Raw genomic sequence first — 23,792 nt, forward strand, 5'->3', positions numbered from 1 at the left:
GCTAGCCAGCTTGCTGGTAGTAATCTTCTTTGCTAAAATTCAGCATTTAAATATTAGCAAGATCAAAACCACAAAGATTTTCATATGATCATTTCTGTTACATAGATGTTTTCTGCATGTGATCGGAAAGGTGGTATGTCATATATAAAAATAATGAGTTTGCTTCTCCTCTTTTATATTAATGATACAGCCTTTGTAAACTCTTGATGGGCAAGTAATTTTTCTGTTCCAAAATCCAAGTAGTCTCAAATGGCTGTCCAAGATTTCAGCCTTTGGTATTATCTGGCAGCTGAAGTGTCATAAACTGAATGTCTTAAGAGCTCTCATTGCCACCATTTTAAAATGCCATGGCGCTCTTGTCGCGTCACACAGCCTTCTTCACTGGCCACCTGAGGTCGTCTTACTTGCGCTGTGTTTATTGCTTCAATTTCTACATAAAATCAATGAAACAATTTTTGAGGATTCTTTTACAGTCCACATAGAGAAACTTAAAATCCTGTGACAGTAGTATGGCCTCAACAGTGTGTCTTAATCTTTATTTACACCAAGGAAAATTTAAAAATAACGCTTGATCCAGCAAGTAGATAGAGTTACACTTTGTAAAACTAGTACATATTAATGGAGCCTCAGCTACAACAGTCCCAGGTAGGTAGTATTCAGCTTTGTCTAACAACATTCACTGCCTTTTTCTTCCCATTTTAAGAGATTGGTCAAGGCTTTTGTAGGTGATATTAGTCACATTTGCTTATTATGTTAAAATTTCTGTTTTACAAAATTTCCTTTAAACAAGATACAAAGATATGCCAAACATAACAGTTGCTCTTCCAACAACTTAGCAGGAAAAAGACATTTTCAAGTAGAAGCTTGTAGATACTGTAATTGTCTTACTTAGCTAGTTATCATATAATGAATAGGAGCAAGTTGTGCATTTCATGCCAAATGTTTAAATATAATCATATGCAATTACATTTTTGCTCTTCTAACCAATATTTCATAAGTGGGGTTTTTTTGCTTTAGACAATTGTTGTCAATCCCAAAATAAATACTGTAAAACTTCAAAACATGTTCTCAAGCAAAGATTATACACCTCAAAATCTTCCATTAATCTTTAAAAATGAAACATAGTAAACCAAATTACACTTCACACTGAAATATCCTTCAAAGTATTTACTCCCTTAAAATATATATATTAATATTTTACAATTTAGTAATTGCCACTGTTGCTCATTTTATATAAATTGTGACTGTAATAGCTTTGGTTATTGTCTTAAAAAGCAGTAAAGGTCATATTTGTAAAGTATTAGATCAGATATGTACTTACAGGTTTCATTGGCATCGCTCAGTTGCTTAGCATCATTAAGAAATAGCTTCTTTAACCAATAAGCCTACACCAGCAAAGACCACACTTTTCCTGGTAAAGAAATACAGCCCTAGTAGTTTATTTCCTTCTCAGAATTGGTATATACGTCCTTTGCTAATATAAGCTGCATCTTGTCTCAGAATGTTAGTCACTGCAATTCTAGAGACATGTCCTTTCTAACATAGACAAGAGATTTACGTAGGCAAATTTATGCTTGCTATCTACAATAAGAGCTATAATAGTAGTATCTTTGGTTGGTCCACCCTGAAGTGTTTGAACATTTGATTAGTTTTCATCTGTTATAGTTTAGAACAGAAAGGTATTTCACCCAGTCTCTTTCCTGTCTGTAATTGCCTCTGGATTTTTCATGATTCTGTGACTTTAAAAAGGGCTACTCAGAAAATGGGGAAAAGGTGATCTTCTAATTTTACATTTTTTTTATAATCTTACAAATAATTTAAACTCTAATGGTACATATAGTGAGCAGTTTTTAAGAGAGAGCTTGAGTCTCTGCAAAAGTCATCTTGTAACATTTGTCCTACCTAAAAGATTCGAAAGAAAGCAAAATGGTTCTGGAAACTCCTGTATGTATTTAGAGGCATTAATGCAAAGACTTGCACCCTTGCTGCTGCTTCTTTCTACCTGTCTGTCTACCTGTATAAGTCTGTGATAAGCTGCATAACCATTCCTTTCTCCCACAGAGGAGGAATAGGACATTGGGCCTCAATAGAGGAATTGACGGGAACAAAAAAAAGTCCTCTTTCTTTACATGCTCTATACATTATTTCCACTTGCCCTTATTCAATTCTTTCACCAACTTGTTTGGCAAAAGGAATCATCTTCATTTTCCAATTTTTCCTCAAGGCTTCTTTTGTGTCTTTGAGCAAACCATGTGGTCTTATGTTCCCTAATCCTTTTAAAATAATAATACACGCTACTTCCCTAAGTCATGCTTATGCCGTGGCATACACTTGAAGTTGTGAAGCATAGATGATACAAAAAGTAGGGCCATATCAAGAGATACTGAGTTTTATTCTAAGTGACTAACAGATGTGTATTATCAGATGTGCTTTTGAGTTATTTTCAAGTAAAAATGCAGGTGTTAATTCAGATACAATTTATAGGACACCGCTTAAAACTTTTAAATTGTAAAATCTAGTATACCACAGACAGTAAAAGCACCAACAGCAATGTTTAGGATATTTACATAGCAATACCAAGACTTAACCTATGCTAAGTTTTAGCAATAACTATTCAGAATCATTAATGCTGTTTTTAATACCTTATGTGGGGCAAACCATCTCTAAAAATTTATGTGGAAATATGTTATTTTGTCTAGAACTATTTTATGACAAACATAACTGAATATTTGAATTCTGAGTATAATACTGACTAAGTGTGCTTTTGAGTGCAATCCAATGCAAATCAGTTAAGAGAAAGGCCTAGATTTACGGCACAAAACTTTTGGGTCTGATCATGATTTTTACTGATTTAAAGGGTTGCCGATAACCGCTAGGAATATCGTCAGAAACACCGTGCCATGTACCCCAGAAAATCCCGTTGCGAACACCTTTGTACTTCTTGTGGTAGTACTTGCCATTGAGGTTGGCCGACAAGCACGCATCAAACCACCAGCCGGAGCTGTAGTACGCTCCACAGTTGCCTGATGCATACCTGTCGTTGTCCTTGTCTGGCGTCGTGAAGAATTTTTGATCGTGGTTGTAATGCTTGCTGTAGTGCAGGGCATCTCCTGCTGTCCCGCTATAGCCGTGAACACTCAGGCGGTACTTGAGATATTCGTTGGCTACGTAGAAATGCTCGTATTTAGCATATTCTCTGATGCCATTGAAATCTTCGAGTTCAATTCTCAGTTGCATTTCCTGGCTCTTTGTCAGGAGGTGAATTTTATCGTTCCCCAGCCAAAACTCCCTGCTAAGGTTTCCAAAGCCATTTTTGTAGTCATTCCATGTTCTGTTGAAGTTAGTGCTACCGTCCTGACGCCGCTGCAGCAGTGTCCAGCCACCTCCCAGTGCTTCCATGTCACAATAAACATCAAAGCTGTGATTTCTGGGGTCAGGGGTAACGCTATAGATGCCATTATTTCTTCTACCTGCTGTATAATAATCAGCACAGTCTCTCTGCATAATTTGTACAACTGGTGGAAAAATAGATAGTGTTAAAATAAACACAATTTGAATTTAAAAAGAAACAAAATTTGTTAGCATCATTCCAGACTGTGGCATAAAGAATATTTTAAATCCAGTGCAGACTCCATTACGCTGTTGTCTGTGTTTTGTAGAGTCTCTTTCTCTTACCAAGTGCTTTTTTTTTTTGCAGTTATTGCTAAGTAGGAAAAGTCAAAAGTTAATCAAAGCTTTGCATTACCTTGCCATCATATTGGACTTGTATTGCATCTGCCTTTCACATATCTAATGAGTCAAACCCAAGAAAGCTGTTTAAAAGAGATACAAACACATGTTCAGCCTTTTGGATTAGAGAGACTTCTAGAAATGAAATAGTGCTACAGCAATTTTAGTTCTTCTGAGGAGGCAGCTTTTTTCCATCCGATTTGCTCTGTAATAGATACCACCTAGGATGTCTAGATCAGATGGCTGTCAAAGCCTTTAAATGACTTTTGTATCAAGACTGCTTGACATTGGGGCATTTTGGTTGGCTGCTTTTCCTTTTCTCCTTTTTTCAACTTTTTTCTTCACCCCTTCCCTACCTCCTGTGGATTCAGCCCAGTATCTTCAGCCTGATATTTCTAATGCTTCAGATTCATAAGCTTGCTCCTTTTTGTATTTAAATGTATACAATTACACTATGTCTATAATAGAAATCTTCATGTGGAAGTATGTCAGAGGAAAAGCTGTGTACATGAGGGAATGACTTGAGGTTGGCTACTGTTCAATGAACGTCATTGGATACAGAACATCACGTCCTTAGGAATTTTTAACGTATTAACGTTTAATTTTTTACAGCACTCTAGGAAGCAGGAAACAAAGTAGTAGAATTGTCTCATCTATTGTCCTAAAACTGTGATTCTGAGAAAGATGAAGCTAGAAATGTGACCGTGCTTTCCTGTGTCGCTGACACTGCTGGCTTTAAAGTAAGGAAAAGGTTCAGCATCTACCATTAACACAGCTTTTTCTCCCTGTGTATTTTACATGGAAGAAAAATATTCCCAGGTGTTTCCTGCAGAATATAAATCCATATTCCATCCACTACCTTAGTAATAACATTGTGTGCAACAGTTTTCGGAATGCATGGTATTATAATTCCATGTTCCTAAATAAGAGATAGCGAGCTCTCAGTTCTGAGTTAAGAGTCAGAACTATTTTGACAATGTTCATTTCTATTGTAGATTTGAGTTTATGGCCATGCTCTTTTGCAGACCTCAACTGCATGTTATTTCTAGAAATTTTTGAGTAATTAAACTACTTCTTGAAAAGAATAAGTGTTCTCAGATTGCAGCAGGGGATAAGACTCAGGACTCCTTGTTTACTGGTATAATAAACTGGCAACCTATAAGAGCATGAAGAAACGTGATAAAATAAGACAACTTTGGAAAGAAAAGAACATCTTACGATTATTGTAGAAGTTATTAAATACATAAGAAGTTACATGTAAATTTGAGTCATCCTATGAGAATTTATTTTCTCATAGAAATCTGTCTATCTAACAAACTCTTTAACACACAGAGAAAATTGTTCTTTTATTCTTTATGGGCGAAACTAAATATATCTTTAACTTTGACTTCTTAGAAGTGCCCTTATACTGTACACACTTTGTAGGTGAGAGACTGTGGCATGGGAGTTAGTAGCATGAAAACTGAAGGATAATCTTGAACTAGAAATCCCTTGCTCTCCTCTGGAAGGAATTATGGTCAGGTTAACTCAGGAAAAAAAAGCATTAGTTAATAATAGCTTTTCTTCGTTTTACCTTCATGTAAATGTTAGCTGGAGTGGAGGAAGAAGAGTCCAGAAGGGGACAGTTGATAGCATTTTCTTTTGCTATCCACAGAACAGGGAAACATTTTCAAATGTGAATGTCTGTGGTCAGCTATCATATGTCAGTGTAGGAACCAAAGGCTTTAAAGCTGAATTTAAGTCCCAAACTGAAAGATTCTCATTAAGTTCACTGAACTTTGTGTAAGATCTTTGGTGGTCAAAGTTTCAGAGTAGATGTTGACAGAGAATACCTATTTGGGGTAAAATCTTTTTATAATCCAATTCCATTCCCATTTAAGTAAACAGTATTTTTTCTATTAATTTCAGTGGAAGCAGGAATAGCTCCTATATAGGAAAAAGCTGTAGCTGTTATGGTTGCTAGTTTTCCTAACGTATATATTGCTGCTATAAACACTTTTAGGCATCAGTTACTGTAAAATATAAGGAATATATACAGTATCATATGGTATGAACAGTACCCAATATTTCAGTAAGAGATGTGAGAAATAAGTAAAATGAATTTAGTCTATTATCAAGTACCTGAGTTTGATTCATTGTCCATTATCAATGTACAGGATAACAATCATTCTATTTGTGACAGTTTTAGATCTGAATTAAGCTATTTGATTTATATTGATTAAAGCTGATTGCTGACATAGTAAAAGTATTTCTTGTATTACTATTCATTCACTCTTTTCATACTTCTCAGAATTTCAGCTGTACATGCACTGTACGATCTGCAGATCCTTCAATTTTCATTTTGAGTAGACAGAAGAACAGTTTTATTTTAAACCTGGGTATTGGGCAATAGAGGCTCAAAAACTTCAGTGCAGTCTGATCTTTCATTGCTTTTCTCTACAGAGCCCTATCTTCATATGTAAGATATCTAAGTGGTAGAATACACTGACAGTTGTGAATGTTTCTTATTCTCAGTATTCTTGTTTTCAATATTTATTGTTTTCCATAAAATGTTTGACTTCACAATTTTTTTTAATCTTCCTTTAATAAAGGTGAACATAAGGGGGAAAGTATTAGTTCTATTTCTTGATTTTAACTAGGAAATTAAAAAGTAAAAGAAAAATGTGTTTGTCGAAGGTAACACCTGTAAAACCTGTTTTCCATTTTATATTTGTTATATATTAGATATATTATTATTCTTATATATTAGATTCTTGCTGAGGGTATGGTACATGCATTACCCATTTGAGAAGTAGTATTAGTAGGTGTTTTTAGCCAAGCTTTTCAGGTATTTGCTGTGATGGTAGAAAATTATTTTATTATTCCTCTGTTAAAGAATAAACATTTTACTAGATTCACTTCATGTTTAATAATGATTTTTAGACCATTTCAGAATATTTTCATTGGCTAAGGCACAGCTAAAGAGAATATTTGCCCCCTTCATCCAAGCAGAAAATATATGTAGTTCACTGATGTCTAATATCCTTAATGAAGGTATAGGGTATAAAATAATACATTCGTTGTTCATATTTACTAATTAAATTACAGAAGATGTTCTTTGAAAATTCATGCTTTAAGCCCATAATAAGGTCAAATTCTAGGAGGAGCTGAACACCTGCAACTCTGAGCAACCCTCTGATGGCAGGTGAAATGTTTTACAGGAGTATATATAAACACCAGAAGAGCAAATGCTTATATTGTGAAGTGGATAGCACATCTGCTTGATTAAAATATATTTGATTCTTTTATCTAATAATTGTAAAACACATAGAAAGCTTATACAGGCATAAGGAATTAACAGGTTACGTACCAGGTGCTGGTTGCCTTGCTGGGCATTTAGAAGAACATTTGTCATCAAGACTGTTCACAACAAATGTCAAATTGGCAACTTTGCTGTCAACATAATTCTCTACATTGTTCATATTTATGAGGCTCATTTTCTCTAGGCGACCCTGCAGTGTCTGAATCTGACTCCTTGCATTTTTTAAGCTGGACGACATTCTGTTAACTTTGCTTTGCAGTTCCTTTACTCTGTTATCTTGGAGTTTGCTGTTTTCTGCTGGAGTTTCTGCATTAGGTAGCAGGAATTCATTACTACTGTCTCTTTCTTGGTTGTCATCTGCCTGCAGCTTGCAATCTTGGCAACATTTCCTCAGCTTGTTTACCGCTTCTTTAAGGGTCTGAACTTCTTTGAGAGTCTTCTCAATCAGTCTGAATTGTTTGGGTAACTGGATGGTCATTGGAGGCAGGTTTATCTGATATGGACAATCCTCTCCTTCATCACATTTCCCATTAGTTTTGAGCTTTATAGGACAAGTATCAGTAACTTTTCCTTCTTCAGCATCCTCTGCCTCTTCTAAAACAACTGCAAAGACATTTGTTAAAGCAAGCAGGGCTGTCTTAAGCAAGACTAAGTAAACGAGCAGCTTCATCTTCGCAGAGAAACTAGCAGTATGAGGAAGTGTGCAAAAGTGGAACAACTTTATAAGGGCAGCTCGAAGCCTGTGAGTTATCAGAGTGCCTGCACTGTTCTCAGAAATGGGTGGGAGTGCTTGCATCACAGGCGATATTAATAGCAGAGCAAAGTAGGTAGTGCTTGGCAAAAGTAGCAGATTTCAGTCTTTATTCCTGACTCAGAGCTTGCGTATGTAAGCAAAATGATGAAATGCATGTGTGCTGATCATTTATGCAGTCTAATTTCATTTTTTTCACATGGATTTTCTTTGAGAGGGGAAAGATCACTTAGCTCTGTGTTTTAATAGTCTACTAACATCTGTTTCTTAACATCTGAGTGTTCTAAAATTATTTTTAAAAAGCAGACCATAGGTTTACCACAGCAGGTGGAAAAGGTGAAAATCGGTCCCTTTCCCAATGTGATGCTTATCACAAGAATAACTCCACTGACACTGAGTCTCCCCCTTCCTAAAACTTTTTTTAATTGAATAGGTTTATTCATAAAAATTATTTAAATCTCGAATATATCAAAATACACATAATAATTTTCATTCATTTTTCTGGGTAGGGTCACAAGCCAAGGAAGATGAGCAGCTCCTTTCTTCTTCCTATTTTGCCTAACAGTATTTAGAGTAGTTATCTGGAATATTCATGATTTGTATGGGATATCACGATTCAAATTCACTCCTGTCTGATTCTGAGCAGGCATCTGAAGAAAGGCTTTCCTTAGGAGAATGTCCTATCCAAAGCAAATTACTGGATATCCTGAGATAGGTCAGCACTGTCACCCTTTCCTTTTGAAACTCTTCAGTCTCCCAGTCTGTCCTTTTGCCTCTTAAACATTTGCTGGGCCAGAGGAGAGGTGGTAACTTGGCGTGTCCTGGCCAGCAGGCTTCAGACCTATGCATTCTCCCTGGCACAAAGAATTTTTAAGAGTCAGAAGAAGAATCTGAGAGACGTTTAGGGTAGCAGTAGGCTACCTCTCAGACATCTGCTTCTTGCAGAAGAGGCACTGGTTTTTGCCTTTAAGTGAGAACTCCCCCACAAAGACTGGCACAAACAGAAGGCCTATTAAGCAGGACTTAAGGTCAGACTTAAGACTTGCAATTAAAATTCTGATAACAATAAGTTACAAGCAAAACAAATCTAAATGAACTTCTAATTGCACCCTTTAGTCACTTACATTAAAAAAAAAAAAAAGGAAACAAGTTATTAAAGCCCACTCCAAGATTTTTGAGATCCTAAATGTTGGGTCAGTTGTGCAGAAAACCCAAGGCAAAGCCTGGTATTCTGAGTGCTGCCCCAAAATTGTAAATCTAAAGCTAGCCTGGGAGCTGGGGAAGTAGCTCCTATGGGTCTACCCATTTGGGGAATTCTTTTCTCAATTCCTGCTTTTCAGTTCTTTCTTTCTTCTATTTCTTTTTACTGCACCTTGTATCAGCTTCAAGAGTTAATCATTTACTTTTCATGACTAATCCGCCAGATGAAATACTTTAGTCCTAGATGTCCGTGCGCTTACTCACTTGTATTCTACAGCCACCTTTACCATTCTCACGTGGTGCCTATAGTTTCAATGATATATGACTTTTTCTTCCCTTGTGCTCCAAGGCAGAGCTGACTGAATGCATGTCTTTTGTGCATTCGTAGCTCTGTCAAGAGTTGAATACCTTGCATGACTAAAGGATATTAACACTAGTTCTTGTTTAATTAGTCCGATCTGAATGGTTTATTTCCCTAAACCCTTTTTGAAATTACTCATACTACAAATTAAACATTAAACAGGCACTAGTCACACACATACTTGGTAAGCTCATGATCTGTGGAATGTTGCTAGTTTTTATAGAGACCACAGGCATACATTGATAATACAGTGAGCAGGCTTGGTAAAAAGGTACTTTGTCTAACCTACTGCAATCCCTTCAGATTCCTACCTAGCACCATCGTCTGGGCAATTTCTTGCAAAGTTGGGTTTGAATCTACCCCTCTCGCATACCAAGTGGACGTCCCTGAACCTGTGATAGTACTTCATGTGGTGAAGCTGTGCAGCCCTCCCCTCTGTCCCTTTCCCATCACAGTAGTTTTCCAACTACGAAGTAAAAAATCATCACTGGACGTATCTTGGGACTTAGCCATGCCGATGTCTTTTGCCTTTAGTTTCGTTAAAAAGGCATCAAATAGAAATGAAACTGAAATGGTTGTCACAGTAGATGAAATGCATGTTTTTAATTTCAGTGAGTAAAACTTTAACATTTTCAGTTGCCTGATATGATCTTAAACTTTTTTCCGTCAATCTAAGAACAGTTATTCACAGAGCCTTGTTTTCCTGTATGGTTGCTACTGTGTAATTGCAGAAAACTATGCTAGTGTCTTCTGAGGGGCCTTAGAAATACGACAGAGTTCCTATAGGACTGAAAACCTTCGTTGTTTGGGAAGCCATACTCCCCTCCACTGTTGCTCGTCTGGTTTACTACCAGCTCTGCTGCCTATTTCCTGTTTGACTTGCTACTGGACAAACTATTCTGTATCTGTAAAATTAGTAGTAATGATATTTGGTAGTCCATGTCTTATGAATTGGCTTGAAAGGCTTTAAGTGCGTATCAAATATTATTATCCTTTGTGATTGTTGTGCTGCCCTGGAAACCTAAAAATCATTAGAACTGAGAGACTTCAAGAAGGGTGGAAATTTCTAGTAATGGTGAATGTCAAAGAAAAGGAAGTTCAGATAGTAATGTAAAGTATCTAAGCCTTTTAAACATCTTTGTCCTAAGACAATCATTCCTTGGTCCCCAGTGTATCTTTGATTTGGGATATTAACTTCCTCCTTTGGATGAGCTTTCTGTAATCTTCTTGAGATGCTCCGCAGTCCTCCTGATCTTTTTAGTCTGATGCTCTGCTGATATGCTATCAGCAGTCTGTTGGAGCCTGAAAGACCCATTTCTCCATCAGATATCTGTATGCTTCTCCCACGTTGTTGTGGAGAAGTGTTGTAATTGAGGATTGGTTTTTCTTCCCATTCACAACATGTCAAGTATCTATTCTTCCCTCGGGAGCTAGAAGTAGTATTACACCCCTGCCTTTTTTGTGTTTTGTACCTCTTCAGCTTCCTAGGGATAAGTGAAGCAAACTTTCAAAACTGTGTTTTTCACAAGAAATCCTTGCCCTTGGAAGGGTCACTGAACAGTCTGATACTGTAGGATACTGGTGCAGCTTCACCAATGGCAGAAATATTGGATTAGATCAAAGTCGAGAACTGCAGAGTTTATTTACAGGCATGAAGTTTTTCCCAAATGGAGCTTTTCCAGATCCCTTTTTTCCACATCAGTTTTCCGGAGTGTTATGTATAATAGTTAAACCAAAGCAGAAACAATCTTTAAGATTTTTTTTTTAAACTGTAAAAAGATCTAACTGATTAACAGCTGATGACCACAAATGAGAATTTTCTATCAAGGTCTTATATTTGGTTAAAGGTCTCTTTCTTATAGCTTTTCATCTCTTTTAATTTTTATTAAATAATTTATTTTTTCCTTCAGTGAACTGATCTTAATCTTAAAGACATATCTTCCCAATCATAAAGAAAATAACTGAGAGCTCATGAAATTCTTAAATTCTACATATTTTAATTCTGTTCCCAGAACTACTGACTGGTTGGAAGGTTAAACTAACTTAACACTGCAATATATTTTGGTTTAACATACTTGTGTTAGGACTGTTTATTCAAAGTTTATCAATAGTGGCATGAACCATTTCCCATGATTTTTTAGAGCAAGGGTTTTTTTCCAGCAGATCGTAGAATGTAGGTCAAATAGAAAACAAGAAAGGTAAGACTGCAAGCAGATGTTCATTTAACTAGTGACTGTGACAATTTAAAACACTACAGCTTGTCATCTGTTTGGTTTCCGGCTTTCTGCTGTGAGTTACCATCTCCTGCAGCAGAGCTGCTGCAAAACATTTGTTTGTTTAAGCAGTTTAAATGAATGATGTGAACAAACCTGAAGCAGATCTGGGCCTGTTCATATAAGCCAGTTTGGTGGCAGAGGTGGGATATGTTAGGGTTCAGCATAGGAGTAATATTTTCTTACCATGTGGGATATATACCAGAACCCCATACTAGAAACAAATTCTGATTTAGGATTCCTTCTGATTAACTCAATTATTTTATTTCTTTTATTCAGTAGTATTTCTTTATGAAAGCAGTGTCTATGTTGTGCACTGGATTCTGGGACTGCCTGTTCAACTTTCTTATAAGAGAACACATCAGAGGACTAAAAGGGAGGCAGTCCTATTCCATATGAGTTCAATTTTTAATGTGATTATCCAGATACAGATTACATAGAACAAGTAGCTGCATGGATTCACTATCTATTTAAATTAGTCTTTGTTTTATAAATAAAAAGATCTTAAAAATTAGACTTTGGGCTACAACCATTAGTTACTTACATTAACTGTACATTCTGTAACATTAGTTACAGAAATGTTAAAGATTAATGAGCAGTGTAATGGATGGTACCATTTTGGTACCACCAAAATACATGCAGTCAAAGAATATCACATCCTTCTTTTAAGAGAAGGAACGTATTTTTAAAGAAAGAAAGAGATCAATGATACCAAGTTCCTGGATTTTCATTTTGTTTTCCCCAAAAGATCTGAACATCTGCCTGCCTCAAACCTAGATGTTACTGCTGAGCGTTCTCCTTTATCTACAGCCCCAGAAGACCTGTAGCTGGTCAAATACATGGAGAAAATAAACCAGAAGACAATCTAAGAAAAATGGCATTCCTAAGGCAAAAGCCCTTCCCTGCTGTGTCTGTATAGCCTTTCCAGGAAAATTCCTTTTTGATGCCTACAAAAGCCTGCTCCAGAGAAACCAGCTAGTGTAAGACTGTCCTGAAGACTCAGTATGCTCCTGAGGTTCATGGCCAATCAAGTGACAGCGGGAAAGTCTTCTCCTTTCCTGCAGAGTCTACCTTCCCAGGCCTTTATTCCCCCTCTTACCTGAGCCATACCAAACAGAATTGGCTACCAGACGCAGCATTTGCTGACCTTTATATCGTCTTGATGGAGGTTGACTTTAATATTCTCTATATAGGGACTGCCTTCTCCCATGAACTGGGGTATAACACTACAGTTATTAACTATGCCTTGGGAAAGAGTTCATGATATTATTTTCCTAGTTAGTTGTTTGTTAGTTTTATAAGGCTTTCAGCAGTTTGCTTTTCATTATAAGATGCCAGACTGATCCATCCATAATTAAAAAAGTAAAATTGCAGAAATTCCATTTAATGCAATACAGGGCTATATCTGTCGTAACTATAGTTAGGACTATATAGTTAATGTTTTTCATGTATGCCCTTACTTTACCCCCACTCTCAGTTTTGTCTTGCTTATGTACCATCATCTGCATGTAACTTTTTAATGTGAAGTGCTCTACTTTATAGTAAGTAGACTGTGAGTCTTTCAATGATGCTGTATTGGTATAAAGACTCTATATCAAAATACAAATGAGTACCATCATTTCTCAGGCTCATTTTTTTAGTGTTTGACTTTTCTCTACTGAGTTACTGGCTTTGTTGTATGTGGAACCAACTCTAACTGTACTGTTATCCATGATACTGAACCACTTATAATACTAAGTCATCTTCCTGTAGACAATGAAGTGAGAGTGTCATAAAGCTTACACCCTCACTTTGTTAAATAATGATATGCTGTATTTTAAAAGTGCATATAATCTTATTCATTATGTTTAAAGTTTTCTTGGCATAGGAAAGAGGGCAAAATAATTTGGGAAGCACTTGGTGATGTACAAATATCACTTTTTAAAAATAATTAAATTATTTTAGCTTCCAAATAAAAATGGTTCAGGAAGTTGATTTTTTTCTGTAAAAGTAGCACTTTGAAGAGAGGACAGATTTACCTATGAATGTGATTTTATACACTTATTGCTTCGGGCTAATTTTGCTCATCATAAACATCGGGAGAGAACAGAAGGGTAGTTGAAAGAATAGAAGAGTGGTTTGAAATGTTTGAATGAATTGGAAATGATGTTTATGACGAACATCAGGACGTTAAAAATCAACTTTAAAAGTAACTTATATGATTAGCACACATGTCTACATTGTGGACATCCCAAGTTAGGTCATATGAATGACCTCTTTTCAGCCTTATTTGGTAACTTAAATTATGTATATATAAGTAGTCTCTATTTTTTATCAGCTGACAGCAGATATATTTTATTTGTATAATTTATTTGTAAGATTATCTGAAATGTTCACTTGACCAGTTTCCTGCATTATTTAAGGAGTTGGGGTATTTTTGGAATCTGCTTCTGAGGATTTCTGGAGATGTCATATTTTGTTTTTCAAAATTCCCAAAGATCCTCTTCAAAAGAAGGGAAAATTTTAAATTTGAAAATGGAAAATTTGTGTGCATAGCTAAATGATGTAATTTCTTTAATCATTTGTGCAACTAATAGCCTCATGGGTTCAGATATGATTGTTTATTGCCTAAATTAAATGTTGAGAAAACTCAGTGTCAAATCTTTTTCTATTCAGAAAGGCTAGTAAAAAGACTTTCCCTGTGTATTTCCAACACATATCCTACAAAATCTACTCCCTGTCAGTGGGTATGTACTTAGAGATGAGAGGGATTCCGCCTTTCATTTGTCAATTCTACTGACAGTGTTAATTTAAAAACCACACCACATTTTTCTTTACCTTTTACCGTCATAACCTTTCTCTCTGGAAGAATGACTGATTACTTAAACAATGTATATTCTTCCCTAAAAATCTGCTGTGTTGCTATTCCTGTCTGTACTTTTACATGTTTCCCAGTTCCCAAAAGTGTAATGAACATATTTACTGGACATATATAGATTGTGATGTAATACTTCGCTTTAAAAACAAAACTTTGGTCATCTAAACATCTGGTGTCCAGTCTGAGCTGGTTAATCATCTCTGGCTCCCACTATTGTCAAAGGTGAGTGAGAGGCTCATTGAAAAGGAGGTTCATCCCACCTGCGGGAATAGGTGCCTGTGGTGGACACCCGGGGAACCCACTGACTGTACATGAAACCTAAAGCACTGGCCTAGACTAGACAACTACTTTGGAGATGGCTAAAAGGTTAGGTAAGAGGATTTCTCCATTTAACAAATATCTAGAGGGCTTAATTCTTATGACCAAAGACTCAAGCCAGCCTCAGCAGCTTTCTTTCTTGTTTCTTATAAACTCTGGAAAGCAGTCTGAAATAATTTTATCAGTTAAATTGGATTATTAAAAAGAATTAGAACCTTAAATACACTGGCTTAATTATTATCCTCTTTTTTGTCATCTCTTTTTGCCTTCCTTACTCTTCCTACAGTCTAAAGACAATGGATTGCAGTCATGCACTGTAGTTTAACTTGCCATTGTGCTTTCTTTTTCAATGTCTTTGGGTTATCTTTCTAATATTCTCAATGCTGTGGCATGCAGATATTCTAAGAACTGCAGAGTCTTTAGCTGCATGGTTTTGGAAAAAATCCAAAAGTGAGATGAAGTGATGTAAGTGATTGCTTAGACTCTGTATTTCAGGACCCATCAGTATCTTCTCTAAGGTAAAGAGAGATTTGTTGGTGCACTAGCAGATTACAGAGATTATTTTATAACTGGTGCAGTTTCCATTCAATCACTGCATTCTTACTCAATCACTGCATTTACAAAGCTTGAGAGGACAGGGCCCTGAGGTAGTCTGGTCTAACCTTGAAGTTAGCCCTGCTTTGAGCTGGAAGTTGCATTAAATGACATCCAGAGGTTTCTTCCAGCCTAAATTTTTCTATGATTCTACTCCTCCTGTATATTATTTTTTGCTTTACTGTAGTTGCAATGCAAATGATGTAAATAAAACTTCTGGAAAAAATACAAAGAATGAGTTTTTTCCAGAATATAAGGGCTCTTCACAGATTAGAAAGGAGAAAAAAATAAAAAGATTGGAATAATTGATTTCATTCCTTGCCTTTTAGATCTTACAAATGACATGAGCATATGTGGAGAGAACTACCCTATATGGCAAAATGGGCTATTTTACTATTTCTCCTACCTGGAAAACTGTTTTCTAATGCAGTCTGATTTGAAACGAATTTGATCTTGACCTTATATTAGAAAAGAATATTTGCAGGAGAAATCCTAGCTCACTTGAAAGTGGATGGAAGTGGGATTTCATCATAGGTATATGGGGAAATTTTCACATTGTTTTTCTGGACCAAATTTCATTGCTTGAAAAAGTAAGGCCATTTGGTAAGTAGAACTGGTCTAATTTACATTATTCTTTTACCATTTTCTCGAATTGAATTAAAAAAAAGCTTGGAAAGGTTATTTGGAACAATGCCAGTTGATTTTTACCTATTTGTTTATCTAGCAAGCCATTAAATCATTATCCTTACATTAGTTTATTTGGCAAAAGCATTCAGAGTTAAGTAGGTGGTTTTGGCTCCAAATGATTTAGGACTCGTTCTAATAAAAGTCAGTGTGAATTTTCTCACTGATTCCAATACTGAGCTTTGTGTTCTATATAACAGTCTGGTCTTGCGGTATTAAAGTCCATACCTCAAGTCCTGTGCCAAAAGTGGTGAAAAAAGTAAAAATTATGCTGTGTGTTGTTGAGGGATTCAGATGAAATTATCACAGAAATCCTAAGAGCATTAAACTGTGACACCTGGATTGGGGATTTTTAGAGCAGTTTTCTTGTGTTTTTAAAAGAAATCTATTGCCTCACAGGTGACAAATGCTAGCTCTATATTTTTTTAATTTTATTAAACTTTTGGGTTTCTTCATTTCTGAATGACCCACCTCGAAGGAGCCAAGATGTGATCTTGAAAAGTAATGAGAAGTCACAGAAGTTCTCAGAAATTGAGGACACTCTAAAAGACTATATTTAGCCTTTTAGAAACCAAGTTATTATCCTGCATTTTTCTTCATTTTATTGTTAATGATATATTACATCATTTTAAGCATTTTAAATTTTTTAAGACTATTCATTTAACTGAAAGGATATAGGAAGCTCTCTGAGGAGAAGATCTTATGTTCCTTCACTTTTGGCTTCTCCTTCCTCAAGAAAAGAAAGTATTTTTTCTCTAAATATCTCTATATTTTAGATTTTAAATTATTTTGTATTGGTTGCTTATCGCTTCAATATTGTAAACTTTTTATGCTCTGAGGTTAAAAATAATTTATTTGCCCATCTGAAATGTTATCCTGAGTGCATAATTTTTGCTCTGCTCCTTAAAACCTTTGAAAACAATCTCAGTATTCAGTTTAAAAAGTTACTGTGTGCAAAAAAGCTTAGAAATATGAACCAGATGCAGTCTAAACGTTCTGAAATCCAAAGCCAATAAAGAAGTAAACAAGCAGACAAATCAGCTTTGTAGTTCAGACCTCTACAAAATGCACATATGCGTTTGCTCCAAATTTCGCATATCTGTGAAGCTTCATCCTCACATACACACAGCTCTTTAGAAGAGCGTCTGCCAGTTACCTGGCAGTAGTTTGATGGCAGGAATGGCAGCACTGTTGCTAAGACCCTGGAGCAGATGATCCTTGTTTTCTACTTCTGTGTGGAGAGTGATGCAAGTTCAAGCTGAGCTCCCTTCTGCACTGTTTTAGCACAAGCACATGCTCAGTTATGAACTTTGTTCTGAGCAATGGACTGAACTTGAGGAGAAAACTTAAGTTCACTTAGTGTATTGTGGCTCCAAACTTTTGTCCAGATAGTTTGGAAGTACCAGGTGCAGGCAAGCCAAGCACGAACAGATATCCCTAGCTCAGCTCCTCTAAAGGATGATATGGATGCTCTGGAGATTGATAGCCAGCAATGTGGATAGAAACGCAAGAGTCATGACATGGGTTCAGCATGCTTATATCTGTTCCTCCCTTTGCAATGTAGACATAGCCCATGAAACGTGAAAGGGAGGTACAGTGTTGCTGTCTCCCCATACTAAGAAACACTTGAGCTATTTGGTAAGTGTCCAGACAGTGTCGACTCATTGAGGGTTTTGACAGAGGACACAAAGCTTCCTGTTCTATGAGGAACATGTATTGTTTTTCTTCCCTGAGTGTTTAAACATTTAAATAATATCCAAAAGAAGTAAAAATAATTCCTCAAATAAACAACATAAAGAGCAAATTCCAAACCTCACATAGCAGCTTGGCAAGAAGAGCTACTTGCCAAGTGGCTAATATTATACTGAAATCCTGAGTATATACAAACAATAAAATACATTAATCCCTTGATATTTTTCTGTTGTGTCCTATTATGAGACAAAAGACTCATTTGAGGAGACGTTTGAAATAAACAACATTAATATAAATTACTGGATTATTCTGTGTGTTAAAATAACTGTGAGTGTAGTCATAATGTCTTGTTATAAATAATTACACAACCTACAGCTTAGAAATAAAAGGTGGAAAATACCATTACAGAATCACAGAATCCAGACCTCTGGATCCAACCCCCCTGCTCAAGCAGGGTCAGCTAGAGCAGGTTGCCCAGGATTGTGCTCAGTCAGGTTTTGAATACCCCTAGGAATGGAGACTCCACAACCTCTCTGGGCAATCTGTTCCATTGTTCAACCATTCTGACAGCGAAGAAGTGTTTTTTTCTGTTCGGAAGGAATTTTCTTTGTTTCATTTTGTGTCCATTGCATCTTGTCCTATCACTTGACACCTCTGCAAGAGTCTGGCCCTGTCTTCTTTGTACCCTCCCATCAGATATTTATACCCATTGATAAGATCCCCCCTCAGCCTTCTCTTCTCCAGGCTGAACCGTCCCAGCTCTCTCAGCCTCCCCTCATATGAGAGATTGTCCAGTCCCTTAATCATCTTTGTAGCCTTTCCCTGAACTTGCTCCAGTGTGACAATGTCTTGTCACCTTCCCAGGGATCGAGATGAGGCTCACCAGCCTGTAGTTTCACGGATCATCCTTCTTGGCCTTCTTTAAGATAGGAGTCACATTTGCTTTCTTTCAGTCCTCAGGAACCTCTCCCAATCATCATAACCTTTCAAAGATAATCAAGAGTAGCCTCACAATAACATCAGCCAGCTTGCTCAGCACTCGTGTGTGCATCCCATAAGGTCCAATTGACTGTGTGTGTCCAGTTTAAGTGTTCCCTAACCTGATCCTCCTTCACCAAGGGTAAGTCTTCCTTCTCCAGACTTTCCCTCTGGTCTAAGGGACCTGGGATTCCTGAAGGCCAGTCATAGTAGTAAAGACTGAAGTGAAGAAGGTATTCATTACCTTATCCTTTTCAGTGTTACCAGGGTCTCTGTACCCACTACCAAATCCTCCAGAATCCTGACCCATAAGCTCTCATCTGGCCTCTCACCCATCCCCAGGCAGAGCTCCATGCATTCCCATTGCTCTCACACATAAAGGATGACTCCCCCTCCTTGCCTTCCTAGCCTGTCCTTCCTAAAAAGCCTGTATCCATCCGTCACAGCACTCCAGTCATGTGAGCTATCCCACCATGTTGCTGTGATCCCAATCAGATTGTATCCCTGCAACTGCACATGGACTTCTAATTCCTCCTGTTTGTTCCCCATGCTGCATCCATTAATATACAGGCACTTCAGATTATTTTGTTGAAGTTTAGAATACATTTCAGTTATTTTGCAATATCTGCAGACATAATTAGAAATGTGTGTTAGCTCCATCATTTCTCTGAAATGCAGAGATTTTAGGGAATGTTAAAATTAAGTCTTTCCTAGGAAGCCTTCAGATGTTTCACTTTCATAATGATTATGAGTAACTGATATTAACACAGTACGTGTTGTCTTGATGGTGGCTATATTGATCTTCCATACTTTTCACAGTGTGTTTCTTGAGAAGCATGCAAAGCCCTAGACCAATATTCAAATTACATAATCTTACTCAGTTTGAAATTTGGCTAAATTCTTTTCATTTCTGGAGAGCTCCAAAATAAGACATGAAAAAGACATAAAATTCAAAACTGAGAACCTTATAGTTCTTAGAGTTTTCAGTACTATTATTTCATGGACTTTCCACTGACTGAAAGAAACAAATTTATTTACTCTTTTATTTTCTGGTAGAAAAGCAAAGCCTCAGATAGCCAAATAGCCTGGAAAGATGCAACAAAGTTAGAAGTTTACACTCAATGGAGTGTAAGGTGTTAATCAGTTAAAAATAAGTGTAAGTAAAAGAAGGGGTAGCTTAATAGGATAAAGTAAACATAACAGAAAAGTTATATTGAAAGGGAAAGATGCAAGTCAACACAGTAATAAGATACACACTTTTTATATAATTACATTTATGGGAGTACAAGGAGAAAGCAAAAAGAAGTTGCCAAACAACCACCTACTAGCATCCAACTTTCCAATAATTCTTCATTTAAATACAGAAAATTTATTTTAGTTTACCCAGATGATCTATCAATTTTGGGTGTGTTTAAAAATTTGTGGGGTCCCAGTTCATTGTATAATAAGAAAGAAAAGCTAAGGAAAGGAGAAAAGCAACTCACATGGAGAGAGCTCAGAAGACTCAACAGTTTAAGAATAATTATGTGACTATATTCAAAACTCCAGGCTTGAGATCATCCACTGCCAGTATAACAAAATGACCTCAATTCTTTCCAGAGCGTCATAGTTAACACAGGACTGCAAAAGACCTGTCGAGCACACAAGTTCTTTTTTTCTCACTTCTCCATCTTCATTGGTTCTTTTTCTTGTTTTCAATGTAGCAAATTATTAGGATAACTAAAGAGAACTACCATTTTTCTTATTCCAGCAACATGAGCACTTACAAGCAACAAAATGAACTGTGGATGAGCAGCTACAAATGAACATCTTAGGTGGTGGGCAGGGTGTAAGGGGAGGTGAAATGTAACTTCTTTTTTAAACTTGGGATATTAGTCTTGGGATATTGTCTATTAGGCAACTTTTTTTACAGAAATATGTGACTATTGCAGGTCCAACAGACCAGATTAAAATTATGAAAATTATCACAAACCCTGATTTAGAAATTTTATGTTTGCTTGTGTGTGTGAATGTATGTATATATGTAAATACCATTGACTATTTTATCATTAGTTGTTTTATTTGTGTGTTCTTGAATGATGACATTTTTAAACTAATTTCCAAGAGTACTTGCCAAGGTTGAAATCTAGAAGGTGTAATACTCATCACAGTCACTGCTGCCAAAGTATACTGTGCTTTTTAATTAACACTAGGGCTTCTTCAAGCATAGGTTGTTTAAACCCAAGCATTCTTACCAATAATAAAACAAGTTAGGAATTTCCTGTGTTGAATTTCTGTGTAGCAATTGTTAGGAATTACAGTAATTCATCTTCTCCACAAGTGGAGTCTTGTGTTACATAGGTAAGATGGGTCATTTTGAGGGTTGTTTTTTGAGGGGGAGTAATCTTTGCAAGACCCTGGGCACCAGACTTCCCAGGAACCTAGGGATTTTAATGCTGACTTTACAAGATGTGAAAGCTCTCTGCAAGTATCTCTTTTCTGGACTTCAGAGGTGTTAGATACCTGGTACAAGACATCTACTTCCATACAATCCTCTGTCATGCATATTTATATTTTTAACTACTTTCTTACATAAATTATGTACTGTACTGAAATACTGAATTGTTTGATACAAGAATATTTTTTCCATATGGCTTTTTACATACTATGGCTTTAGAATTTGCCAGAACAAGAGTAAAAAAAAAATCTTCAAAAATTAATTCCTGTCATACACAATGCCTTTCAGTCATTATTGGATGTTTTTGCCTTTTCTGCAACCGTATATCAACTTAGAATTTTACTATCATGATGTAGCAATATACATACACCTGAACCATGGATTTCTCAGATTTTTTTTAATATCTGTTTAAAGCCCTTCTTATTTCTATCTCCTTTGATCACTGATGCTTCATGGATTTCCTTGGTTTCCCTTATCTATTGCCTTCAAACTTTAACTTATACCATAATTTAGCTCAATTTACATCTTTTTCCCCTATCCTTTATATGGAGAGATTTAGTTTTTTATTGCTATTATACCTCAATTCAATCACAGTGGCTTTTTTATCTCTGGGGACTGTGGTTTTACGGCCATTTATTAAGAACCAGTCAGACAATTCTGAACTTCCATTAAACCTTCTTATATTAAAATTTATGTTCCTAGATGGGTATATTAAAGCTGCTTGCAGCTTTGGAATGCTAGCCTTTTAAAGTTTCTATAACTACTGCTTTATTTATAAATGCTACCTGACCAGGATCATTGTGAGGTGGACTATCACTAATTATTTAAACCAGCAAATAACTTTTTTTGCTCTCAGGATGAGTTATGACAGACCCTAATATCTTTGTAGAAAGTCCATCTTTTGATATATATTTTAGTAATATGTACTGCTAAGCTTTGTTAAACATTTTATATGAAAAGATTGCCTCCAAAATCAAACTTACTTTGGATTAGGTGAAAATTATGAGGGAAGTGAATATTCACTTAATCCATTTCAACTGGATTTTTGAATTATTGTGCTGCATTTTAAAACATGGCTGTATTAATGTTCTTTATATTATTTTTATAATGGATATTATGAAAATAGTATTGATTTTATTTAACCCCTCATAGATATAATAGACAAACATTTTTACAGAATTAAGATAATCAGATCCAAGTCAGATGCAATTTTTAATTATACTGGTGAATAGCAGCAGCAGGACTAGTCTGTATTTACACTACGATTGCAATGATCAGACTATGTGTCATAGTTCTTAGTGATAAATGAAATGGAGCAGGATCTTTAGAATCTGACTGTAGATATAGCTTAATAAAAGAAAGTGTGTGTATACTTGTGATTTATATATATTTGTGTATTTAAACCTCGATATATTTAACTCATGTTAGCAGTCTGTAATTTTTACCATGACATAGCTAGGAAAGAGCCCCATAAATTAAAGTGTGAAGGCTAGGAAGCGTTCTATCTATGCCCATAGCCAATATCACTTAGCGATATAGAAGTAAAATCATTATGCTTTTTCTCTATTGCAATTTAAGAATGAATTTTATTACTTATCCTATGTTAAAACATGCCCGATATGTTACTAAAGACAAAGATGAAGATAATTCAAATTAGATCGAATATCAAAGGAAAATATGACTCATCCACTGCAAACATCCAGAAATAGAGGTAAAGAGAAATATTTATGAATTCCAGTTCCAATTTAGCTTGCAATATTTAAAAAAGAAAGCTAATGCTGTGCTTGAGAAATAAAGCTGTGTAACTATTTTATATTATGGCACCTGGTTGCAGGAATTTTTATACACTTCTCTGCTAAATCTGAGATCCAAATGTGAAACCTGTAGTTTAAAGAGGCAAATGGCATCCAAAAACTCAATAAATGCATATAATGTTTCCAGTAGACTTTTTCACTGTTTACACCAGTGTAACTCCTCTGTCTTAAGAATAATTAATATTTTACACTCTACTACTTTATAGGTTCTATTAGAAATATTACCCATTTCCCTGATTTCAGAATAGAATAAGTCTGTGAGCCAATGGAAGGAGGACTGTTTACACAGAATTAAAAGGCAAATTAGGGCATATCAGGACTCATGACAGTATTTGGGGTAAATTCTAGAAAATATGGATATCTGGGACATGTTTTCCCTTCACAAAAAATGGCCTTCACCTAAGAATTTTAGTGTCTTTTGCAAACTGTTATTTCTTCCAAGATATTACAAAGAAAAGTTATTTTGTATTGATATATATGCATCAATATATGCTTTTTTCCTTGCACAATTCCATATTACCTGTGCAATCTGCAAAATCCAAATAGAATTTTTTTTCAATTTTATGCAATTAACCATGCCTAGTACAAATCAGTGGAAAATGAGAGAGTTAAGGCTGTTTGTTTTCATTTTATTACAATTATTCTGGATTTATTCTACAATGTATTTGTTAATCATATACTGGCTAATCAGTTCAGAACCTTAAATTTCAGCTAAATTACTCAAAGTCTAATTTTTTTTTCCTGTTGGCTATTGTACTGGCTATACCAGATTTTGTTAAAGGCTAAATAGGACCAGAATGCCC

At 35.9% G+C, this 23,792-nt stretch overlaps 2 protein-coding genes across 2 annotated transcripts in view; one reads left to right on the forward strand and one right to left on the reverse strand.

Moving 5' to 3' along the window:
• Positions 1-23,792, forward strand: part of CCDC146 (coiled-coil domain containing 146) — a 91,137-nt gene that overhangs the window by 17,803 nt on the left and 49,542 nt on the right. The gene's annotated exons all lie outside the window — the stretch shown is intronic.
• On the reverse strand, positions 396-7,777 carry FGL2 (fibrinogen like 2). The gene is made up of 2 exons (XM_026067737.1): positions 7,079-7,777; positions 396-3,515 (listed from the first exon to the last, which is right to left on the reverse strand). Exons 1-2 carry the CDS (start codon positions 7,698-7,700, stop codon positions 2,809-2,811), a joined length of 1,329 nt encoding a protein of 442 aa, XP_025923522.1. The 5' UTR covers positions 7,701-7,777; the 3' UTR covers positions 396-2,808.

Source organism: Apteryx rowi, unplaced genomic scaffold (genome assembly GCF_003343035.1).
Source record: "Apteryx rowi isolate R43461 unplaced genomic scaffold, aptRow1 scaffold_261, whole genome shotgun sequence".
Taxonomy (NCBI): domain Eukaryota; kingdom Metazoa; phylum Chordata; class Aves; order Apterygiformes; family Apterygidae; genus Apteryx; species Apteryx rowi.

Bases quoted from the DNA above. Each gene is read 5' to 3' on its own strand.
- FGL2 (XM_026067737.1), bottom strand. From the start codon at position 7,700: ATGAAGCTGCTCGTTTACTTAGTCTTGCTTAAGACAGCCCTGCTTGCT. The intron at 3,516-7,078 runs GTACGTAACCTG...TTTTTCCACCAG, and splicing joins AGCAAGGCAACCAGCACCTG to TTGTACAAATTATGCAGAGA.